Source organism: Cololabis saira, chromosome 16 (assembly GCF_033807715.1).
Source record: "Cololabis saira isolate AMF1-May2022 chromosome 16, fColSai1.1, whole genome shotgun sequence".
Classification (NCBI taxonomy): Eukaryota; Metazoa; Chordata; class Actinopteri; order Beloniformes; family Belonidae; genus Cololabis; species Cololabis saira.
This window is the reverse complement of record NC_084602.1, coordinates 12,098,364-12,118,875: the sequence shown is the minus strand read 5'-3', so window position 1 is coordinate 12,118,875 and position 20,512 is coordinate 12,098,364. Positions and strand designations below refer to the sequence as shown.

The window sequence follows — 20,512 nt, the reverse complement described above, 5'->3', positions numbered from 1 at the left end:
TTCCACCACTGTCTCTGAGGAATCCCCCGAGTTGCTCCTTTGTAGTCCCCGTGAAGGCACTATTCCGCCGCTATTTTGTAGGCTGGAAGTGGCAATGACATTAGCCAGAGACTGATCAAGTGCAGAGCCTGCGGGGGCAGCCGCAGCGGCTTCCAGTGCACGGCCTCACACTTCTGGCTGCCCGTATTGAACAAAACACAAAGTGGCAGTTGGGGCTTAGGGGTACAACCCTTGAAGACTGAGAAGCTAGCAAACTAATTCCACAGCTTTATGTGGTTAGATGAGCATTGGAAGGGTGAAGGGATGAATGAAGTGTAAGCAGAGAGGAGAGCTGTAGAAAGAAGAGAAGCTGTGCTGAGTTTACAACTTCATGTCAGGCTAAGGAGTTCATGAATAATAGATGCAATCAATTACTTGTTTAGGAAGCCCAGGAATGACTACTTCCTTCTCATATCAAAGAGATTTTGTTGAAGCACAATCTATAGATTGTAAAGCTTTCTTTTGGCTCATTGGGCTAAAATCAGTTTAGCAAGTGGATTGTTGCCCTGGAGGATGTGGGTACAAGATGGTATCTTGGACATCAGAAAATACGGTTAATTGTTTGTTACAAATGAAAACTAAATCGTTAAGACAGTAATACGGGCTATTAACTAGACAACCATTTATCCACTTGCTGTAAGAGTTTAATTTTTGCTTTGCATTCAAAGTCCCCAAAGCCATAAATTCTCCAAGGAGAAACCTACAGTACCTGTGCTTAGCTGGACAACACAGCCTCTTGCCTGAGGTCCCCTTTGCATACTGGGATCAATTTCTGAAGAAGAATGAAACAAATTGCCCAGAATGGTGCAAGTTCCCCAGCCATGCTTGGAGGAGTAGGCGATTGGTCAGTGTAATGCGTTTCTTTCCCAGACCAGTGGACGCTCGCCTCTTGACGGATAACGTGGACCTTGTTTTCAGTTTTTCTTTGAAAGTTTGTGGGCAGCGCAGCAGTGACAGTAATTACATCATGACAATTGAAACGCATAATGGTTATAGCATGTTTTGCCCTCGATGAGAGTTGAGAAGATCTTCAGCTTTCATGTGGAATCACAATTAAGGCGGTGATAGCGGGGGCTTTTCTTGCTCTTTTTACCACCATTATATAAAACCTCTGGCATCTTGGCAGACAGAAATTTTAAAGATTGTAATAAAGTGAAGGGGACTGCGTGAGGGTAATATTTTTTATCTATTAGAAGTAGGCAGGCAGATGCCCTGTTGTGCTTCTGTTAAAGCCATTTCTGTCCATAGTCCCCTACGGGCCTGTAGGTTTGAATGGCCTTCTGCAGAAAGATGATAGGTGTGGGGGGGTGTCTGTAAATACACTGGAATGTAGTCTGAGTCATGTCTTTGGAGAATCTTTACTCACTCATGGGAAAAAAAAGAAATGCATAGTATAATGCTATAAACGACTTTTATACTTGTACCACACCCTGATATGTACTTTTATAAATACATGTATGACTTTTTACTGTGACAAGGCTTTGCAGTAGTTGGAAGAACAAAAAAAGAAGAAGTGATTTGAAGTGTAAACATGTGAGATCATTGTGCAAGTATTTGTTTGAAGCTCCATGACTCCATGAGATTTGTGTTTGTTCTTATCAAAATGTATCACATTTATACATTAACGCTTAAAGATTTTTTTCCATGCATATTTATTTTGCTTCTGATGACGGTAGGCTTAGCTGAGAAACAGATGCCAGCATTTTGCCTGTCAGCATGTGCAATTAGCAGCATTTGCATACCCCTCCACCCTTTTGTTTTAGTTCGTATTCAGCTGTTTTTCACTTTTATAAAAGGTGAATCCATTGAAAAGTACATGCTTGTAACACTGTTGTAGTACTCGTATTTGAATGAGTTTGTTAGATGTTATCTAACTTTGCTTTACAAAAGCTCCTTTTAGTTGCAATGCAAGCGTAAATGAGAGTTGAGATTCAGTGTTGGCTGTATTCTTGAAGCACTTTTGGAAAAAGTGGACCAATTCATCCATGTCATTCCCTTCTGAAAATTCTTTCACTGCCGTTAGAAAAATATGTGCAATGCCTCAATTAGGCAGTTCCATGCCCTGAAGAGTCTCACCATACAACCCTCTCTGCATGCAGATTCACCAAATGCTAAGTACTGTCACAGCATATGATACCAATGTCATTAGCCAGGTGGCTTTCATTACCTAAATTATAGCTATTGTTTATAATTAATTATTTGTAAATAGGAAGATTCTGAATTTAATTGATGGCTTGAATTTCTCTCATCGTCTATTAATTAGGTTGATGGGATTTTCAAGGCTTTTCATTGCTAGTTTTTTTTTGTTGTTTTTTTTTTCTGCCCTTTTTTTCCTTTTTCCTTGAGACATTACAATATACATCCACAATAATATACAGCACTGCAGTTCAGCTCTCAGACTTGAATTTGTCAAATTCACCAGTGGATATCGTGGCTTAATAGAGCCTGAAGCACTGACCAGACAGCCATACCAACTCAGTGACAAAGTGAAAATCCCTAATTGTTTTTAATTTAATCTGCTGCTTCACTATTTTGGGTTCCAGTGCATATTAATGCTGCGTCTTATGTTGTAAGGACGGGTAATTAGGTAGAGAGTGAATGATTCCCTAACCGCTCTTCTGTCTCCCAACCTTATGTTTCCAGTCTGTTCGAAATTATATCCGAGGGGTGAAAATGTTTTATTTTCCTCCTCTAATATAAGGTCAAGGTGAGGATGCGCTGTAGTGCTATGTAATATTTTTGTATTTATATTTTTAATTGTTGCTGGGGAAGCACATTTTATAAAATGACAAGTTACTTTTTTTTTTTTTTTTTTTTATCTTGACATGTTCTCCTGAACTGTGCAACTCCTCCTTTTATTTTCAGCTTTTTGGTCAGAAATGCTCCTGTTTAGCAAGTAAATGACATCCTCAGTGCATGACTACAGGTGACTACATATCTTTAGCATGAAGCGGGTAAACTGCACTCCATCAGAGCGGAAGCCGCGATACACATTTATGTGAAATGTGGACTAACGTGCTGCTAATGTCTGTTAAATGTAAAAACAGGGCATTTTAATCTGGAAAAACTATAAATTGCTGGCTAATGGTGGTTTTACTTCAGCTACCTGCTGTAGATTTTTGTTGTTTTTCGATTTTTAAAGAATTCCATCGATGCCTAGTCATTTAGTTGGTACTTTAGGTTTTAATTGAGCAGTGGTGGGGAACTTTTTCTTTCTTTCTTTTTCCCTTTTCCCCCCCAAGCGCAAATGTCAGCAAAACTGGATAGAGGTAAGAAGGGAAAACAAAAGTCTCCAAAGTTCTTAGAGTTTTTGGAACAGATATGTTTTCATAGATATTAAGAGCAGTTTAAGTCCCTTTAAAGTTAACTGGGTAGATTTAGCAATTAAGCAGTAATCATACTCATTATAGTGAGTAATCCATTTAAAACGTAACAGATGTCTATTCTGACAGGGGAATCATGATGGTCCCACGCCAACAATAAGGCAGTAATGTGGTTAAAATGTTCAGGTGCAAGGTTGAGGTGTGAGAGACCCCCCCCCCCCCCCCCTCTCCCTTAAGTGTCCATGTTGTCAGGTGACCATTTAATGACCCACTTAATTGCAGTGGTCTCTATTTCCCCTATCTTCAAGGCAAATATGGCTGGATCTTTTTGTGAATATGTCTTCCATCTTCTCCTTTTATCTTAAACATGTGATTTCCTTTTACTTTTTTAATATGAAGCTTGTCTGGTAAAACATAGCTGCACGATGCACCCAGTCCCAGAGGGCTTGAGTAGTCGACACAGAGCAGTCACACTGTTTTAACAATGGCTTCTGGAGATTTCAATGTAATGTCTTGTAGGGTAAGACATTATAAACGACTTAACTGTTAAATAACTGCAGATTCATATTCACAATAGAAGTCTGTCTTTTTTTACTTTTGGGTTTGTCCATCTGTCTCATTGTTACTGGATTGGAAAGTGATTCATTTAGATTACATTCTGCTTTGTAATGCAGATTGGAATAATTTCTGGATCGTTCTAAAAGAGCATGCAAAAAAAAGTCAATTTTACAAAAGTGCACAGAGTTTATGGAGATCATTGCAGAGTCTGTGTAAATCTTGGCATTTTCGTTTTCTTTGCATAATGGAGTGTTGCACCAGCCAAATGGAATAATATATTTTACAAGTTAAATATCGTCAGCTCAAAGGATGCACTGGGGGTTGGGGAGCAAAATCGAAGGGACTGGGAGTTCCTGTCGGAGCGGCCTGTTTTCCAGGTTTGCCTGTCTGCCAGGTGTTTGACATTGACTGGAGCTGGAGATGAATGTAGCTTATGGCAACCCATGGAATTGACCGACTCCCGGGAGTCCCAGGTTCATGCAGTGAAAGTTTCCATTTTCAAAGCCCATCAGCTGCAGTGGGAGGGCTCCCGAAAAGCCCATATGCCAGCACCGACACTCAGAAAGGAAAACTTACTCCTATGCTACAGCAGTCACACAAACAAATACAAAACGCTCACTGCGGTCATTTACTTTGCTAAGAGGCTGAACCCAGGAGCGTGATTGCCCTCAGCAAGTGGATTTGAAGCCTGTCAATTATTTGCGTGAATTGCAATTAATTCCTGCCCAGTTTTGTCATATTTCAAGTGGCTGAGTGAATTTGTAAAAATTCTGAAAGCAGAAACTGTGCTTTCTTTAAGAACACAACCAATACAGATGCTATGAAAAGAAAAGGGGGGAAAAAAAACAAGCTATATATTTCTCATCTCTCATATGGCATACAACCTCCCCCCTCTTTCTACCCCTACGCCATCTTGGCAGGAATGCTTTGTCAGAGGTGTTCATCTGGAACAACTTTGCCACACTTGTTTTCATGTTCTTTTAGATTACAGGGCAGCTGGCCCCAGCTTTGAAGCTCCCCTCTCCCTTTGTCTCTGTGCAATGCACTCTGGTAATTAACTTTGTCCTTCTTTTATTTGTTCCAGTCACTCGCAGTCCACTCTTCTGAGCATCTTCTCCCTGGAGTACCAGGTTAGAAGTTTTCTTCCTTTGTGAGCCATGACAGGTGCCTAATTGAATGATGAATGTCCCTTTATTTCTTTGTAATTGAACTGCCAGCTTTCTGATTGGTTTGGAGGATGCCCCCCCCCCCCCCACAACCATACCCCCGTTTATTTCACCCCCACCACCTCCATCCTTTCCTCCTCCTCACGTTCACGGTGAGGTCCTCTGCTTGCCTGAGCCTCAGTGGATGTCTGCCAAGCCTTCCCATCCATCTGTCTAATAACATCTAGCCCCTGCTTATTTGGTGGACCTGTAATAAATTATGCTAAACCATTATTATTCTGACAATAATAATTTCCCCGTGTAGTGCGGCTGCGTGTGCTAAATGTTTGCTGACTCGCACTGTCACTGCTGCTTTCCACGGCTGACAGCGGATGATGATAAATGGCCGCTGCCGCCAGTGGCAGAAGGCAGCACAGGCAGAAAGTGGAGTCATTTATCATCCCACTGACAGGTGTCAGTCACACTGCCCGTCTCCGTGGAATTACATTTTATGTGTGTAGTAGGTTTTAAATAAGTTGTTTTTAAGCAGTGCTCTTCCTCTTTCATCCTCTGCCCTTCTGCCTCTACGCAAGAATGGCAATTGAATTGCATGGACATATCAGGGTGTGGTAGAAAAAATTCACTGTTTGATGGAAAAAAAAGAGGAAATGAATGCAAGATTTGACTGAAGGAGGTAAAGGGATGTGGTTGATTTGAACAATGTTGCCTTTGTACACTTTGACCCTGAGCAAACGTATTAAAATGAAATTACAGTGACCCCAAAAGCTCTGGCATGTTCATATATAATAGTGGATGGAGGAGGGAACGGGGGCAGAAATGTGAGCGCACTTTAGTCAGATGGACTAGCACTGCCCTCCTGTAAATACTGTTTTATGGGAATTATTGTATTTATTTATTAGCAAGGAGGTGTTGTTGTGAATTTTACTGCTAATTCGATTGTTTTCTTTGCATCAGAAACGAACCAAAAGGACCATTTCAAGACACCATTTACCAGAAGTTATTGAAGGCTACTACCAGAGGTACTGTATTACTTTACGTCACATAATCTTTTGCTCATCCCTCTGAACTATAGCTGTCTCTTTACCTTCTTATCTTAACCCTAAATATTTTTCCTCCTTTTATTAATCTGTCTCTAACTAATATTCTTTAGCTGAGAAAGAGACTTGCCAGAGTTACATGAGGGGGTGGGCACTGTGATGGTTACAACACATCCAAACAAATCACTAGCTTATCTCAGTTTTCCATGCCAGGAGCAGAAAAATGAATAAATAACCAATCATTCTACATTTGCTTTATACATTGCTATGATGGAATTTTTATACATAATTCAATGAACGTGGCCAATTTAAAGGAAAGGGATGGAAGAAAGGAAGGCTGTAAGGGGAAAAGCCTCTTTGCAAATTGCAATTAGCCTTTGTCTAGCTTATTAGGTTGTTGTTTCTGGGGAAAATAAGGCTGGATAATGCACTTCTAATCCACTTAGAGCAGCAAACCTCAGAGATGATCTGGCAAAGATTTAAAAGCAGTTGCAGTTACCTGGTGAGTAAAAATGATAATACTGTTTGGGCACCACGGATTAACTAACTATCATACGCTTGTCTGGATTTGAGGAAATTTGAAGCCCTCCAAGCAGTGCTGCTTTAACCGCGCTGAGCTTGCCATATGCCACCCAGGGCAAAGTCATCTGGGACATTAGCATGTCTTGGCTAGCCTGGTCTGGCCCCCTTCACCCTTCTGTCTGCCTTTTGTGGGCTGTGTTTTTTGTTTTTTTTGTTTGTTTTTTTTCATGCTGTTGTCCTTTGTTGTAATGAAGGTATCTGGGTGAAGCCAAGGCACGTCCCACATCTCCTGTCCTGCTGGAGCTGGCCAATGAGGTAACAGCTCTGCCTTTATTTTTGCTCTCGTTTTTTTTCTAACCTTTTCAAAACAATCTCAATTTACACATCTTTTCTACAAATGGATAAAGAGTAGTTTGCCTCAGTTCTTTTTCTTTTTCACTTTTCCTTCTTGTCTGTTAATCATTATCAAAATTGGTAAAATGGTTCACTCTATTACCAATTATTTAATGTAATTAGCTCCAGGCTCCATTAAGCAGATGTGTAAATACTTTTTCTGTTTTATCATGTAATTTTCCAAATTGCAGTTCAGGGAGAGTTGCCACAAAGTGTGGACAGGTGAGGATGGGGTCATTGGATAATTCCTCCCTTCATCACTTCATCACTTATTTACTTTAGGAGGTCAGAATAGGATTCGTACTCTGGATTATTTAGTGACATTTCTTTACATGCAAGTTAGATCTATGTGATAGCTGTACAAAAATAAAATACCATGTGGTATATATTTGTATGATTGCTACTGAATGGCTTGCAATTTTTAGCATCTAAATGATCATATATATGTAACTTAGTACAACAAGTAAGGACATTTGTTCAGTAGATTATTTCTTTGTTGTAACAATGGTTCTTGGCAGTAAATCTTATATCGCTTGAAAGCCTCTTTATTTCACTTTTTTAAATGGTAACACAGTTGTTAGGAACATGCAGTTGTGGGATGAGCAGCAGAGCTGAGTCTGTGGGTTTTGCCAAATCTTCTCTGCCACTGCCAAACAACTTTGACTCTTGTTTGGTGTTTGATGGATTGGATGATTGAAGTTTGAAGTAACACATATTGGCAATTTAACAGTTTAGTTTATGTATGTGTGTGTGTGTGTATGCATGTGTGTATGTATATGTATATGTATATATATATATATATATATATATATATATGTGTGTGCGCGTGCATGTATATACACACACACACACAATATGAAATTTATAATTTATGGTGCTTACTCTAGAAGGTTGTCTTTGTTTAAAATCAGAGTAGTTCACATGAATCGGTGGTAACCTCAAGGCTAACTGCCATTATTCATTCTCCATTTAATTGACAAATGGTTTTTTTTTTCCCCTTTCTTGAACGGATTAAATTTGGCACAGAGATAACTGCCTATGAACAATTTAACTGTCATTTTAATATGCTACTTAACATTTAAACCAAGCACTTATGATCTCTCAGACCGCTAATTGATGTAGTTTCCATATCTTTATGAGACACTAAATCTCCAACCAAGGAAAATGATTAACAGTGATGAAAACTGTTGATAGATGTTTTTTGCCCCAAGAAAAAGTCAATGAAAGGGGATTTTAAACTCTTATTTTTTTTTCTTGCTTCTTTGGGGAAGCTTTATGAAAAGGTTGCTAAAAATGATACACTTTAGAACACATACACTCACGCTGCACTGTATGTGATACTCATTAGCTGTTTTGGCAAGTTTGATTAAACAATAATTATTTTCATGAGTAATTCAAGGCTCTGTGAATTTTAGTCACATGCTTGTGAAGTGCTGTGGTCTGACTTGAGAATGGAGATGGACTCATGATTAATATGAACATTAAGGAGATGCAAGTACCTGAACTAATCAGGTGCTGCTTATTCAGGCTGAGTCTGCTTTGGTAATGTTGTCATTTTTCATGTGTCAGTTCGATGCAGGTTACCAAGAATCTAATGCTCTCTTCTTATCCTTAGGTGTGAAGGGAGAGCAGGCCAATGAGCACAAGGAGAAAAGATAGTGAGGGGGAAAGAAGGGGATAGAAAATTGGTAGAATTAAAGAGATGAAAGAAAGCTACTCTAGCTGAGGGTGACACATTCTAAGTCTGTAATGTTACCAGAGGTCTTAATAAAAGCACTGACTCACCCCTTAATTATTATGGACATGTTGGGGCTTTTTCTTTTCTTTTACAAGCTGCCCTCTTAGTGTAGTGTTATGGAGACGTTAATAAATACAACTCTGGGCAAAAAGACATTGTTTAGAGAGAAATGTGTCTGCTCCCAGCGTTATCAGGAGGCATCAGAGGGAAGATGAAACACTTCATTCTTGCTGCAAGCAGAAAGAATATTCCCTTTTGGTCCCCAATTATGCTAACAAGAGGAAAAATGATCGTGGGCTGTAAGAATGCTGTTTCATAACAAGCTGGCTGAAAATGTCAAGGTCTTCAAGCGATGTTTTAATTCTCTGAAAAGGGTTGTTGTGAATAAGTTAATGCATCGTCATGTCGGCATAGACCGTTATTTCACTTCTATACATATTTAGTCAATTGTATTTTTTTTGTATCATAATAACAGTCGGGTTTATTTTAAAATTTGAGGGACTGTAGTGTGCTGATAAGAATGTGGTAAAGTAGACACCGCCATCATCAATCATGAGTTCTCTCTGAGTTGTCACGGCTTTCTTTTTTCATTCAAACTGAAAACATCCTTCACCTACTCAGGTGTCTTTTTGTTCAAAGCGGTGAAGCCATAGGTTCTATCCATCCTATTAGGAAGCACATTCCCTCTGTTCCTCAGGCCTGTCCTTTTGGTTGCTGCTGTTTTGCCTTGGTGATCATTCTATGATTAAAGCGCTCCGTTGTCTCTTGCCTGGGTGTAGTATGTGCCGCCTTTTCTTAAAAGATGAGAGACTGGAGATGCCCTGTTTGACAGAAGCTAAGGCAATTGAGCGAGGTGCCTTGACTGTGTAATAGAGGAACTCTTGTTCCTGTGAGAAAGGTTATTGCAAAGCAAGGCTTTTCAAAGACTTATTTGCGCAGGGATTGTCAAAGGCTGGGTCAAGGTTTGAAAATGTAATAATATAATTTAGAGCCATTAGGATCATTATTATCTATGTGACAGCAGCTAAACGTCAATTGGCAGTGTAATTTCAGTGCTGAAATTCTCAGGCTCTTTGTAATTCGCTACACTTCCAGCTGGATATGAGAATTATTCTGAAGGCTTTTTGATGGGGGAGTTTTCCACAGAGGAATAGTAGTTCCACCATGCTGGGATTTGAAGTAGTAGTAACTCCGCATTGATGCCTTGTTTTATTTCAGGCCCATATTTTTACGTTTTTGTTTTTTCCTCATTTTTTTTTCCCTTATCTGTGTAAAGGTGGACCTGTCTCCTGCCCTGTTGGCGCGTGTCATCCTTGACAGGTTTCTCCAGGACATGGGCGGTGAAACACGTGAGTAACACCTTAGTGTTTGTTACTTCATCACTCTTTGCGTCAAACTCCCACGTCAGTCCTACAATTAGGACTTGTATCTCTTTCTTTGAGACCCTCTCTATTTCAGTCTAGGTGTTTTATTCCCAGCCTCTACAACTCTAATGAGAAACAGACAAAATGTACTAATGGCGGGATCCCAGGGCACATGATTGGCAATTAAGTCCTAGGAAGACCACCCACCTCTCAACTGCAGTTCGCATCAATCGCCTTTGCTTCAGCCTGCCTCATCAGTGTTATTTATAACGCCCCAGATTTTTTTCGCTCACCTTCCTTTCTTGCCCAGTGCCTCCATCTATTCCTTACCTACTTTTCTTCCCTCAAACACTTCTGTTTCTCTGTATCTAGTTGGGTCCACATAGGAAATCATGTTGAGGAAAACTGTGTTAGAAAAAGCAAACCATTCCTAGGTAGTGCTGATGGATGAACTGTGGGAGAACAGAATTCCAGATGCAAATATTTTTGCTGGATGTGTCAAAGAGATTTTCCAGAAATTTCGTGAAATATTGACCATGCAGTCTCTGTTTAATGTCTGTCTCCTTGCTGGAGTTTTTTTTTTCTTTTTTCTTTTTTAGATGTCAGAACATCTACACTTTTTTTCAGGTTAAAATACTAGCTTTCCTACTTACATTTGTTTAAATGTGTCTGTTGTTGCAAAAACCCTTTCTCTAGTTATTCTTTTTAGTCCAGGATTCCTGCCATCACATAGAAACATAATTTCATTTTCATTTGAATGGTTCCATCATAACAGCTATGATCGTGAAAAAAAAATGTACATATTCTTTCAATTTTTAACTTTTAAACATCAACACAAAAAAAGTCACCTGGTATTTAACAGGTTTTATGCTTGGGGTTAGCTATTATCTCATGTCATAATATTTATATTATTATGTATTTAACAAAATCTGAGCCAAAATGCATAATAAATTGTGACAAAGAAAAGAAAGCACTCCTCACGGTTTAGTAGCTTGTCGAATCACCTTTAGCGGCAATAACTTGAGATAATTGCTTTCTATAAGCTGTAACTTGCCTCTTATATATTTTAAAAGTACTTTTTGATGTAATTATCATGGCCTTATTATGTTCTCCACAGTGATCCAATCTATTTAAAGGACATTGTTCCAGAAAACTTGCTAAGATGCAACTTTTCAAAAATGTGTTTGTTTTTTTTTTAAGGAAGAAAAATCATTATTCCAGCATTGCATGGTCTGTATTTGTGACGAACTGGCTGGGATGTTCACCACCAGGAAAATTGAAAGCATTTGTGAAGGTTTTCTAATTATCTGATATGTAAAGCTTAGAACTGAAGGATACACTTTCTTTGTTAGACCGCAAGTCCAGTCTACGTCTGTGGAGTAGTGAGTACTTTGAGAGGGAATCACATGATGTCAAAAAGATGTGCTTTCAATTTAATCAAGAAAGAGATTGAAGTGGATGTGTGCTATTTTCAACTTCACCACAGCAAAGCCATTTGTCAAAGTCAGAGATCTGATTGCTTTGGACTCACCGTTATCCACTGCCTGTCAAAATTTTCGTCCGAGCAGCTTGTAGAACGGGGCGTTCGTCTAGGAGAGGTACTCTGCCTCACATAATAGCACACTGCATCCGTCTATGTCTATATGCTGGGAAAAAAAGGCTTTATTATTGCTCCGAATAGATTAAAGCAGATGAAACCTTGGATGATCTGTGTTTAATTTATTTTAGTATGATTGTAAGCATCTCAATGTGATTTTTGTCATGGTAAGAGACAATGTCACAGGTAATTGATGGCTTCATAGGATGAACTTGAATCCAAAGATCATGTGCTGCACGCAGCAACAAACACACTTTGATATACATCAAATGAATAGTCATTCAATGATATATGAGGTGAACTAGTGTGATTGTGCCACCGGTATGACTGTGAAATATTTCAACCGTTGATGACTTTATGTCGTACCTCTCCCCCGCTGCGGGCTGTGAAGTCGGGGGCCGTGGCTTGTGTTTTGGCAGACCTTCACTTCAATCTCCCCATGACCTGCTGGGCCTTTACACATAAATTGCTTCCCATGTGGGCTGCGGTCAAATTGTCAAATCTCCCTTTGTATATATTAGACATCAGTAATGGCTTTCTACCTTGAAACAGTGGAAGGATAATTGTCTTTGCTGGGGGATTAGCTAACAGGTTGGTTCGGTGCTATTGGCAGGCGTATCTGTCATGCCTTCCTCCAGCGGCCCACTGCGTCCCCGTGAACGTGTTTATTGTGTTTTAGTCGAACACCAGAGGAAGGGCAGGCAGGTGCACTGCAAAGATCAATAGTCCTCTATATAAGGGACATTACCTCCAACTGTGTGAGCGCCTTGCCTTTACCTATACCATTATTTATTTATTTTTTTCCTTTTGTTTTTGTTTTTTTTATTCAACTACTCTATTCCCCTGCATTTAAGAGACACAGGAATGTGGCCTCTGGGACCATGGAATACATGTACAATCATCTGTGCCGGATCAATACCAAGTTTTAAATTGTTTTCTTACCTTCCTTGTTTTGTTTTCCTTTGCTTTTCGTTACTCCCCCTCCCTATGCTGTGCCACCACACCTCAACATGACTACACCGTCAGCAAGCTGCCTCCCCCTCTCCTCGCAGCTCAAGTATTGGAGAGAACATCAGTCAAGGAGACTCAAAGACTATCTGGTGGCGCTTGTGAATGAATCAATACATTCAAAGCAGTTTTATCGCATATTGAATATGAAATCAACATCCATAATGCTCCTTGCTTGATGAAAACGGACTGGGCAGTCGAGGAGGAAAGGTCACAAGTGCACCTAGTTGAGAATGCCTCAATGAAAGTGCTTAAATTCCTCTCAGGGTGTTATTATTTGTCCACTATAGCAGCCAATTTCTAAATGGTGGTCTGCAATTTGTCTAAGTTTCATAGATCCTTTAGGAGTCATTTCTAAAATACTTAATTTGATCAAATGTTGTGTATTTTACTCATCTCATATTTCTGGAATTAAATCATCAAAATTATAATTATAAATGTTTTTTCTCTTCATGATACAATTTTTGCATTTTAAAGATTTTCACCCCCCCTTTTTTTATACTTTTTGTATATGTACTTTAATTTTTGTAATCACTGTGTGTGTGTGTGTGTGTGTGTGTGTGTGTGTGTGTGTGTGTGTGTGTGTGTGTGTGTGTGTGTGTGTGTGTGTGTGTGTGTGTGTGTGTGTGTGTGTGTGTGTGTGTGTGTGTGTGTGTGTGTGTGTGTGTGTGTGTGTGTGTGTGTGTGTGTGTGTGTGTGTGTGTGTGTGTGTGTGTGTGTGTGTGTCATAAAAAAAAGACATTCAGATTGGTTAAAATGTATGCAAATATTTGTCATTTTTAAAGGGGACCTATTATGAAAAACAGGTTTTCTCTTGCTTTAACATATATAAAGTGGTCGCCCCTCAGCCTGCCAACTCAGAGAAGGAGGAAAGCAACCAAATTCTGCAGTGACTGTACAGCCGCCCGGATGAGCCGTCCAGTTTGATGTGGATCTACGAGCCAATAAGATTCTGCTCCTGTCGTTGCGTAACAACTCCGCCGGCCGGAGCTTCTGCCATTTTTTCGTAGCGGTGTATCGTGATGGCGTCTGTTTGAGCTACACATGCAAATTGCTCTGTTGTTGGTTGTAAAAACCAACAGAAGCAATGCTTTGTGCACTCCCCTGCTACGCGTCATTCAGGCAGCCAATCAGCACAGTGCCTCATTATCATAGCCCCACCCACTCAGAATCCTGCATAGATAATGAGGTTAGAGACTGGGAAGAAAATAGGTATTAGATTCCATAATAGGTCCCCTTTAAATATATTTACAACATTAGATTTGTATTTCATTAGGAAAAGTGATTTGTTATCTAAATTCACCAAAGTTCGTGCAAGTAAGCTTGTAATTTTTGGGCTCTGGAAAAACATCAAATTGAGCAGAATTGTGTCTAATAGGGACAGTTGTGATTAAAACTGGCTCTGCAGATTTACTGTAGGACATACAAGTACATAAATACACAGTGAACTGCTATTACTAATCCTACTATTGTCGTTCCAGTTGTGTCTGTAGATACCTTTTAAAGTCACCGGGAGATGCACTGAGGGAACCCATGCCCCCCGCCCTCCTACTATCTCTTCATCTTTCTTTCTATTCCTCCTTTGACAGGAGTTGATGTGCCTCTAGATTTAGACATACTTTTTTGAGGAGGCAATTTTGCTAGCTATTTGACCTTTTCCATTTTCCCAAGGCCCAGCTCCAGATTAGATTGCTTCTCCATGTTTTGTAACTATGTGATTCGACCGCCTTTTAAGATTTATTGTCACATTCCTTTACAGAAGCCTTGTACGCAAGGTTATAAATGCCCCAAGTTTGATTTTAACACTGTGAGAATGTTAGCGTTTACTAGGATCTTCTGGTTCCTTGACAGAATTCATAATAACTTCAACGTTTTGCAGATGAAACGTGCTGATAACTGAATATTGTATTATGCTCTATCCAGTAAATTATCTTGGTATCCATTATGGCTGTCATTGTTCCTGGTCTTTTGTCTTCAAGTGCTCCTGACTTTTCTCGTGCACCTCTCCACTATGTGGAGCTGGGCTTTTTTTTTCTTTTTTTTTTTTTATATAACATGCAGCCTTTTTTTCAAATAACGAGACCGAGGGCTCTTCATTAGTGAGAAGGGTGGGCTTTAGCAGGCTAAGAAAGCAATGTTGCTGTGTGTGTATGTGTAAGAGAGAGTGTGTGTGTGTGTCTGTGAGCATGTTTGTATCTATGTATGCGATGGGTGGGTGCAGGGGAGGTAAGTAGCACCGTGGCACTTCACTTGACAAGTATACTAATTACTCCTTTTCAGCAAAGGAGCTCTAGTCAGCCTCTGCCACAGTCTAATGGCCTGACCTGAGAAGCCTCTCTCCATAGCTCTCCAGGTCTACTATTACTACAGCTACACACACACACACACACACTGAAATGTAGAGTCTCATCTCACCACTATCAGGAAGAATCAGGAGGAAGCAGATCAGTTCTGCCCCAGTAACCTCTTCAGGGACCGGGCTCCTTTTGCACAGGAGATACTACCTTATATTATCAGCCAGCACAGACACACAACCCCAGATAGTTTTAAAAAGGAAAAAAAAAAAAAAAAAACACACTATTTTTATTTCCTCCATCTTGTCTCCTTTTCTCTCCCCCTCTCCCATCTTCTGTTCTTTCCCAATGCAGGAGGATAAATTTAAAAGGAGTAAATTGGAAAATCAAATGAGGGCTTTAGGCAGCCGCAGAGATTTGCAGAGCTGTCGGCCAGTGTTGGAGAGTCTCATCCATCATGTCCCACAAGTAGTCAATTCCTCTAGTATCTGTAAATGTTTTCAGATATTAGCCAATTTATATGCTCCGAGATTCATCATGGAAAATCAGCTTTAGCGGCGCACATTATCAGGACCTGTCTCTCCCTTGCTCCATGAAGTTTGATGAACGAGTGCCCCTCCACAGCTCAATGGCTTGTGCATGGGGAGAGGGGGGGGGGGGGGGCAGAGGAAATGGGTGACTGCCCCCCACCCCCAACCACACCCGTGGAAAGAAGTGGGTTTTTTTAATTAATAAACAAACTTGCAGAGGAGCTCATCAGTGTCAGGGACAATAACAATTGTCATCCGTTATTCTATATTACAGTCCTCCCTCAACGAATGTTGCTGCTTAATGAGGTTTCTATATATTTTTTGCATTTGAGATAATGACTTTTTCAGAGGAAAGAAAAGTGGTTACAAATGACACAAGTAAGCAATGGAAACCGGAGCCCGGGCTGTGTTGTTGTTGTTACCTAGCCGTATGTAGCTTATCTTGTTTTGGAGTTGCATATGAAAACAGGCTTGTGATTTGTTTACACTGGTTGTTTTCTTTAGCAAATCCCAACGGAGGCGTAACGTTTCACATCTATTATTCTCCACTTCTCTGTTCCTTGTGTTCAGATGTTGACGGTGTGATACGGTGCCTTAGTAGGAATTTATACCAACATGGCACAATTACAGTAAATTTGGCGAATGTTTACAAGGTGCAAAGTTGTGCTGCAGGGCTTTGTTCTCCGTGTCTGGTTTTCTTCAGATTGTGCTTTTTGTTTTCCCGCACATGTTTTATGTGTGCATCTGTGTCTGCCTTGAGTATGTGTATTTAAAGGGGGAGGTTTGTGTGTGTGTGTATTGTGGCAGAAAGGAGCTCAGGGTGTCGTAGAGGTGTGCTGCTGTGCAAAGCGGGGGCGTCTTTAATAAATGCATGGTGATGTTGGAGGCTGCGACAATGCGAAGGATGCGAGGGACCTGTTGTTATTTACTGCTGTGTTTGTGCACGGCAGCGAATCCCGGGCCTACAAATGGCATTACAGACCATGATGAATGAGCATTAGGGTAAACTCATTTTAAAAGCATCCTGATTTATTAGCAGCCCGGCCTTCCATTTTCATCAGGTCAATGCTTGGCTGAAATTCCACAATGTCAGCTCCAAGGTCACCTCTTTATGGCTATTTTTAACCCCATTGCTCAAAGGGATTAGGAGAATGGCACTGTATCACTTATTATGGCTATCAACCAAAAATATCAAAGGGCTTTAGAGGCAGGTGAGATGAAAGTCTAGATCTTTAAAGTCTGTGTTACTTGAGAGACCAAAATGTGGTGGTGGTCAACCTCCAATTATGAGCTCTAGTAAGACAAGAGCTTTAATGGTTAACGTTTGCCTTCGGGGAGGTTTATTACACACCACTGTTTTGCAGAAGCAGCGTCAAATCTATAAAACGACCATTAGGAAGAGGGGAAAAAATCAATCAAAATGCCATTAAAGTGGAATAAGTTGCCAATATTGCTGATGTGGTTGTGGGTCCTTTGATTTTCCTTCAGATTATTAGGCACAGTCGAGTAGTGACTTTGTTAAGGGAAACCGGTGTTGTTGGGGAGTAATATGTCTCTTGGCTTCATAAAGTTTGCTGCCTCATATTTCCCACTTTATTGATTATCCATTATCATTTGTCATGAGGTGTCCTAACTCAAGGGGAAAATATAACCCTCTTTCTTCACCAGCGTCTGCAACTGCACAGGAGCATGGTATGGATCTGAGTGTGAAGGTACCAATCTTTGAGAAAAATGAGCAGTGAAATAAAGCACAGCCTTGTGCCTCGCAGCTCTAGGAGGGAGTGTGGGGTTACGTGGTGGGCTGGGAGACATGGAAACGGAAAGCAGGTAGCAAAAAAAAAAAAAGATCGAGGCAAAGAAAGATGGAGACAAAAATATGGGAGAGAGATAGGCGTGCTGAACGGGCTTTGTTCTTCAACCTTCTTTTTACTTCATCACAAGGCAGATGAAAGATCACAGCACTGTTCCTCCTCTCTGTGGTAGTTTTTTCAACAAGTAATGCCAATAAAAGGAGTATGTTGGGGATAAATGGGGGAATGCTTTGGCAAATGGAAGAAAAGTCAAAGAAACCAGCAATTAATTGATCTGTGCCATTTGGGGATTTTTTTTTCCCCCCCTTAAATCAGTTTTCATAAATCTAAAAAATAAGTCCTGTCATTAGTAGATGATCTCTCTACTATTGGTATTCGGGTGTCATTCATGCCTGTAAATCTATGTATAGGACATATACATGCTTATATATCATGATCCATTTAATCTTTTTAGGGAGTGATTTACATTTTTTTTTTTTTGCATTAATAGCAAGTCAATTCAGCTAGATTTCCCTCCTGATTTATAACGTTAGTACAGCAAGCATAGGGATGAGAAATGCACAATAGTCAGCATTCATAACGTAGATAAACTGCACGAAGCACCTGTGCTCTGGACTGAAACATTTATCTATAGAAAACCTGTATAGACTCTTTAATGAAATATGGCACGAGCTGTGGCACAGTGAGCTGCAGAATGTCCAGGCTGCTTTTTGTCTCCGTTTGCTCTGTAATAAATTGCTGATTCCTTCATATTGTAAGTTTGATGAGTTTTAACGTCTTTCGTTTGGTAATATCTTTGTTTTTGATTTGTTTTTCTGGGATTAATGACTACACCTTTTTTTTTTATCTTCTTGTTAGCCTCCAAAACTGTTCTCAACAGTATGCTGAAGGAACCATCATTAATCCCGGACCAAGTTTTGGCCAATAACATCTACCAAGTAAGGATTTTAGGTTTTGTATTATATTAGTAAATTAATCACCCGTCCAACTAATACAGTATTAGTTGCTTATATTTGCTGATGTTGGTCATGTGACACCTGGCTGACATGCATCAGGATCTCCCTTGTTCCTTCCCAGAACTACATGGTATTCCCTCACCTCCTTTACACCTACCTCCCTTTTTTTTTTGTTGCGCTATAATATTTCTTTCTCCTCTTTTTCAGTGCACAATAAATGACTGCTGTTATGGACCACTGGTAGACTGCATCAAACAGTATCCTATCCCATAAAATTTTAAGCCTGAAATTGACGAGGAGCCATTGAAGGGGATGAGATGTGTCTGGCTTCACCTGACATAAAAGTTCTGCTTCACAGAGGAAGTGTTTCATCCTGTCCCACTAATACTGATGCAGAGGCTCGAAGGCGGTGGAGGGAAAAGCAGGAGGAGAGGATAGGCTGATATAAATGCATCAGTGCACATTCAGTGGATCAAACCCAATCTTCTATGATACAAAAAATAATTGTTTAAAATCCTTGTGGAAGAAAGATGCCAAATATTCTCATTTCCATTTTATTGAAACCTTATACATTTAATTGTGTTGACTTCTCAATAATTTTATGCTGTTCAGCACCACAGACTTCTGGGTAGATCACTCCAACTCAACTTTTAGAACAAGTTCTTCATAATTTGATGAAAGGACTATTGTAAAGCTTCTGCCCCGTCACTGCAAAAATGGCCGGTGGTTAGGGTCTAACTGCAGGGGCCAAATGGGAGTCTGAGCTATTTAGGGACAACCAGCTGAGTAGAACACCAACTACTTCCTGGGGGAGGAGACTAATTTAATTGATTTTAAATGTGTATGCCTGTCCAGGCTTTCTTGAGTGTGTTGATTCTGTGTTTTCTGTTCATAGCCAGTCAGCCCTGTCTCACTCTGCCCTCCTTCTTTAACCCCCCCAGCCACACTATTTTGTTGCAGCTCTTTGTGTCAACAGAAAGCCAGCTACTCCACCAGAGAGTTCATTATTGCCGCCCCACCGCGTTTCGCTTTTAAAGAAGTGCATCCACACATGAGAAGAGTAGTTTTTTTTCCATATACTACTAATAGTGTGGATGCATCTATCAGATCTATCTATCAATGTAATGCCATGAGAATGTTTTGGTTTCATTGGCCAAAAACTAGAGTAGTCAACATGCGAAGTGGACCCATGACATGTTTACATATTTGAACAACATCCATCCTCGTCTGAGGACAACTTTGATGGAAAGTTTTGATCCACTTCAAATCTTGATGACTCTAGAATGGCAAGAATTAGATCCGTCTTTAAGTGCAAAGTCGTCTGCACCATTGATCAAGAAGCATTTTTAAAGGAGTTGATGAAAAAGCTGCATAAGTAAATACACTATATTTTGTCAAACTGGCATTGTTTTCTCTTCCACACCCTGGGAACGTGTCTTAGTTTTCTTGTGAAATGCAGCTTTGATTGTTTTTCACATTTGTGTGCTATAGCCTTCTAATGAAACTCCAGCGTTTCAGGAGACATTAATAGTTTCTGTAGCTGCACGTTGAAATCCTTGACTTCTTTAACCAGCGCGATTGGCCAAGAGCACGAGGTACTCCTTTGTGATAAACTAAAGGAGAGGAACCTTTCCTTTCTGGGTAAGCTGTCTCTTCATTTTCTCACCATAATATCATGAAAATGTTGTCTTTTGATAAAGTTTAGTGAGCACTTGCCAAAACATTGATTTATTAAAGATCATCTTTCATTCATTCCATAAAATGTAGAACCTCAGAACCTAGGCTGTCTTAATTATTAATCACTTAATTTTTATTAATCACTTAATTTTATGGCCTTCTCTGTTTGAATATCAAATTTCTAGAGGTCTCTTTCTACACTGTGATTATTTAAGTGTAATCCTTTTCTATTCATTTTGTTGAACAAATGCAGTTCTATAAGTCTGTCCGACATTCAGAACTTCGGATTCGAAAACATTTTGAACAAAAGAGAAATGTGAGAAATGTGTATCGTTTTCCTATTAGCATGGAAGCCACTAGGCAACTAAATTAACATTTAAATACGATATTGAAAAATATTCAGTGACAAATTTAGATGCACTTATTTTCAGTAACCCAAATTTGAACTGGAGTTGTAGCCTTAGAGTTGGGATAATTCTTGTAGAGGAGAATTGTCTTG

At 39.9% G+C, this 20,512-nt stretch overlaps 1 protein-coding gene across 1 annotated transcript in view; it reads left to right on the top strand.

Moving 5' to 3' along the window:
* Positions 1–20,512, top strand: part of cdin1 (CDAN1 interacting nuclease 1) — a 59,931-nt gene that overhangs the window by 4,735 nt on the left and 34,684 nt on the right. Inside the window, exons 3-9 of the mRNA XM_061743235.1 lie at positions 5,005–5,050; positions 6,041–6,105; positions 6,900–6,960; positions 10,053–10,125; positions 18,239–18,318; positions 18,544–18,593; positions 19,910–19,977. Of these exons, the coding sequence (XP_061599219.1) occupies positions 5,005–5,050; positions 6,041–6,105; positions 6,900–6,960; positions 10,053–10,125; positions 18,239–18,318; positions 18,544–18,593; positions 19,910–19,977 (443 nt within the window). The remainder of the gene's footprint in view (positions 1–5,004; positions 5,051–6,040; positions 6,106–6,899; positions 6,961–10,052; positions 10,126–18,238; positions 18,319–18,543; positions 18,594–19,909; positions 19,978–20,512) is intronic.